The sequence below is a fragment of the Anneissia japonica genome, unplaced genomic scaffold, assembly GCF_011630105.1.
Source record: "Anneissia japonica isolate Jap-2015-1 unplaced genomic scaffold, ASM1163010v1 scaffold110531_len15838_cov108, whole genome shotgun sequence".
NCBI lineage: Eukaryota > Metazoa > Echinodermata > Crinoidea > Comatulida > Comatulidae > Anneissia > Anneissia japonica.
The window spans coordinates 1-2,533 of record NW_022740027.1 but is presented as its reverse complement, the minus strand read 5'-3'; the positions used below and the strand labels follow the sequence as shown (position 1 = coordinate 2,533).

Below are 2,533 nucleotides of genomic sequence, written 5' to 3'. Positions count from 1 at the left end.
CACCATTACCAGGAAACATAGAAGCTCACTATTAGATCTACGAACAAAACGAGGAGTGGACATACACAGCGACCACAACCTAATTGTTGCAACAATACGCATAAAGTTAAGAGCGTATAGGAAAAGACATCAAACGAGTAGAATAATATATGAATCCAACAAGCTAAAATGTAATAAAATCAAACAAGAATATGACAAAGAACTGAAGAAAACGATAAACAAGGAGCCTAATACTGATGTAAACAAAGAATGGGAAAATATACAACAAGCATATATCATAACAGCACAGAAAATACTCGGTAGAAGAAAAGGCACAAACAAACCATGGATATCTTCGGAATCGTGGAGAGCCATTGATGAAAGAAAATGTTTAAAGGGACTAATAGAGCAAGCAAGATCAGGAAGAATAAAAGAAATGAGGAAAAATGAATATGAGAAAAAAGACAGAGAGGTGAAAAGAAGAGTCCGAGCAGACAAAAGAAAAATGTTAGACAAAATGGCCGATGAAGCAGAAGCTGCATCAGCAAGAGGAGACATGAACAGGCTCTACAAAATAACAAAGAATCTATGTTACAAAGGTAGAAGGAGAAGCATGGGAGTGAAGGGTAAAGATGGGGTTTTAATCACCGGTGAAGAAGAGGTTAGACAACGATGGAAAGAACACTTTGAAGCAACACTTAATCGGCCAATAACACAACTAGAGCAAGGATTCGACGAAACAACTGAGAGAATACCCGAGGATTTAAACATAAATCTCAATGAAATAAAAACTGAAGAGGTAAGAAAAGCAATAAAGAAAATGAAAAAGAGAAAAGCAGCAGGAATCGATGGGATCACGACTGAGATGTGGAACGGAAGTAACGAAGTTACCGAAGATGTGCTCACAGCCATCTTCAACCAGATTCTTCAAAATGAAGTGCCAACAACATGGAAAAAGAGTATCATCACCATACTGCCAAAAAAAGGAGATCTAACCAAATGCAACAACCACAGAGGTATATCCCTGCTGCCAACTGCTAGTAAAGTGTTTGGTAGAATTCTAATAGAACGGATGAAAGAAGCAATTGATATAAAACTCAGAGATGAACAAGCTGGTTTTAGAAGAGGTAGAGGAACAACAGAACAAATATTTACGTTGAGAAACATCATTGAACAAAGCTTAGAGTGGAATACCTCATTATATATCAATTTCATCGATTTTGAAAAAGCATTCGACAGCATAGACCGAGAAAAACTATGGAAGATCATGAAAAGCTATGGAACTCCAAAGAAGTTCATCAGAATCATAAGTAATTGGTATGATGGAAGCGAAAGTGCCATAATCAGTGAAGGGAAACTGTCAGACTGGTTTAGAGTAGATACAGGTGTTAAGCAGGGATGTGTCATGTCTGGATTCTTGTTTACACTAGCAATAGATTGGGTGATGAGATAAACAACCAGAAGAACAAATGGAATAAGATGGACACTACACACCACACTAGAAGATCTCGAATATGCAGATGACATCGCACTGATCTTCAGCACTAAAGAACAACTCCAAATTAAAACAGACAGATTAGGCATTGCAGGAAAAAATATAGGCTTAAGAATAAACAAAAGGAAGACAAGAGTAATGCGAATCAACAACAGAAATGATGAAACAATCAGAGTGGATGACGGTGAACTAGAAGATGTGGACAACTTCACTTACCTTGGTGCAACAATCTCCAAAGAGAGGGGTACTGACAATGATATAAGTAGAAGAATTGCACTTGCACAAACAGCCTTCAAACTACTTGATAAAATTTGGAACTCCAATATTTATAAGAAAAAGACCAAGCTGAAAATCTTTAAATCCAACATTATCTCGGTTCTACTATATAGCGCAGAAACCTGGAAGATTACAAAAGCTGACGAACAGAAGCTCAATATATTTCAAAGAAGATGCCTGAGAAAAATAATGAAGATACGCTGGCCAATGAAAATAACAAATGAAGAACTGTATCAAATTACTAATACAAATGAACTAAGTCAAGAAATACATAAGAGGAGATGGCGATGGATTGGACACCTCCTTCGAAAAGAAAATGGTAACTATGCCAGACATGCTATCATGTGGACCCCAGAAAGCAGGAGAATAAGAGGAAGGCCAAGAACCACCTGGAGAAGAACAACTGAAAAAGAAAGAAATGAATTTGGATGGAGAAGCTGGGGTTAAGCTTCAGCAGTGGCCAGAGACAGGAAGAAATGGAAAAACATTACTCAACAAAGCCTCAATCTCCACAGTTAGGAGAAAGGAGCAGTAAGGTAAGGTAAGAACGTCCCAAAAATTGGCTTTTCCAATGTTTTGAATACGTTAGTTCATGCTTCAAAACGAATATTATTATAATCCAAGATGTTGTTAAACATAGATATTATTAAGACCAGCCACCAGTTTAAAAAAGCGCTCACAGGCGCCTTTGTACGTATTCCTTTTTATAATAAGGTATAATTGAAAAGAGGATTATCATCAATTATTTTTATATAAAATTAGATTATTAGTACATACTATTAT

General features: G+C 36.6%; 1 protein-coding gene across 1 annotated transcript; it reads left to right on the top strand.

Moving 5' to 3' along the window:
* The first annotated feature begins 1,612 nt into the window (after positions 1-1,612).
* On the top strand, positions 1,613-2,197 carry LOC117118125. Its single transcript, XM_033262627.1, has one exon. It carries the CDS (start codon positions 1,613-1,615, stop codon positions 2,195-2,197), a length of 585 nt encoding a protein of 194 aa, XP_033118518.1.
* Positions 2,198-2,533: the final 336 nt, after the last annotated feature.

Coding starts and splice junctions, on each gene's coding strand:
- LOC117118125 (XM_033262627.1), top strand. CDS start 1,613: ATGCGAATCAACAACAGAAATGATGAAACAATCAGAGTGGATGACGGT.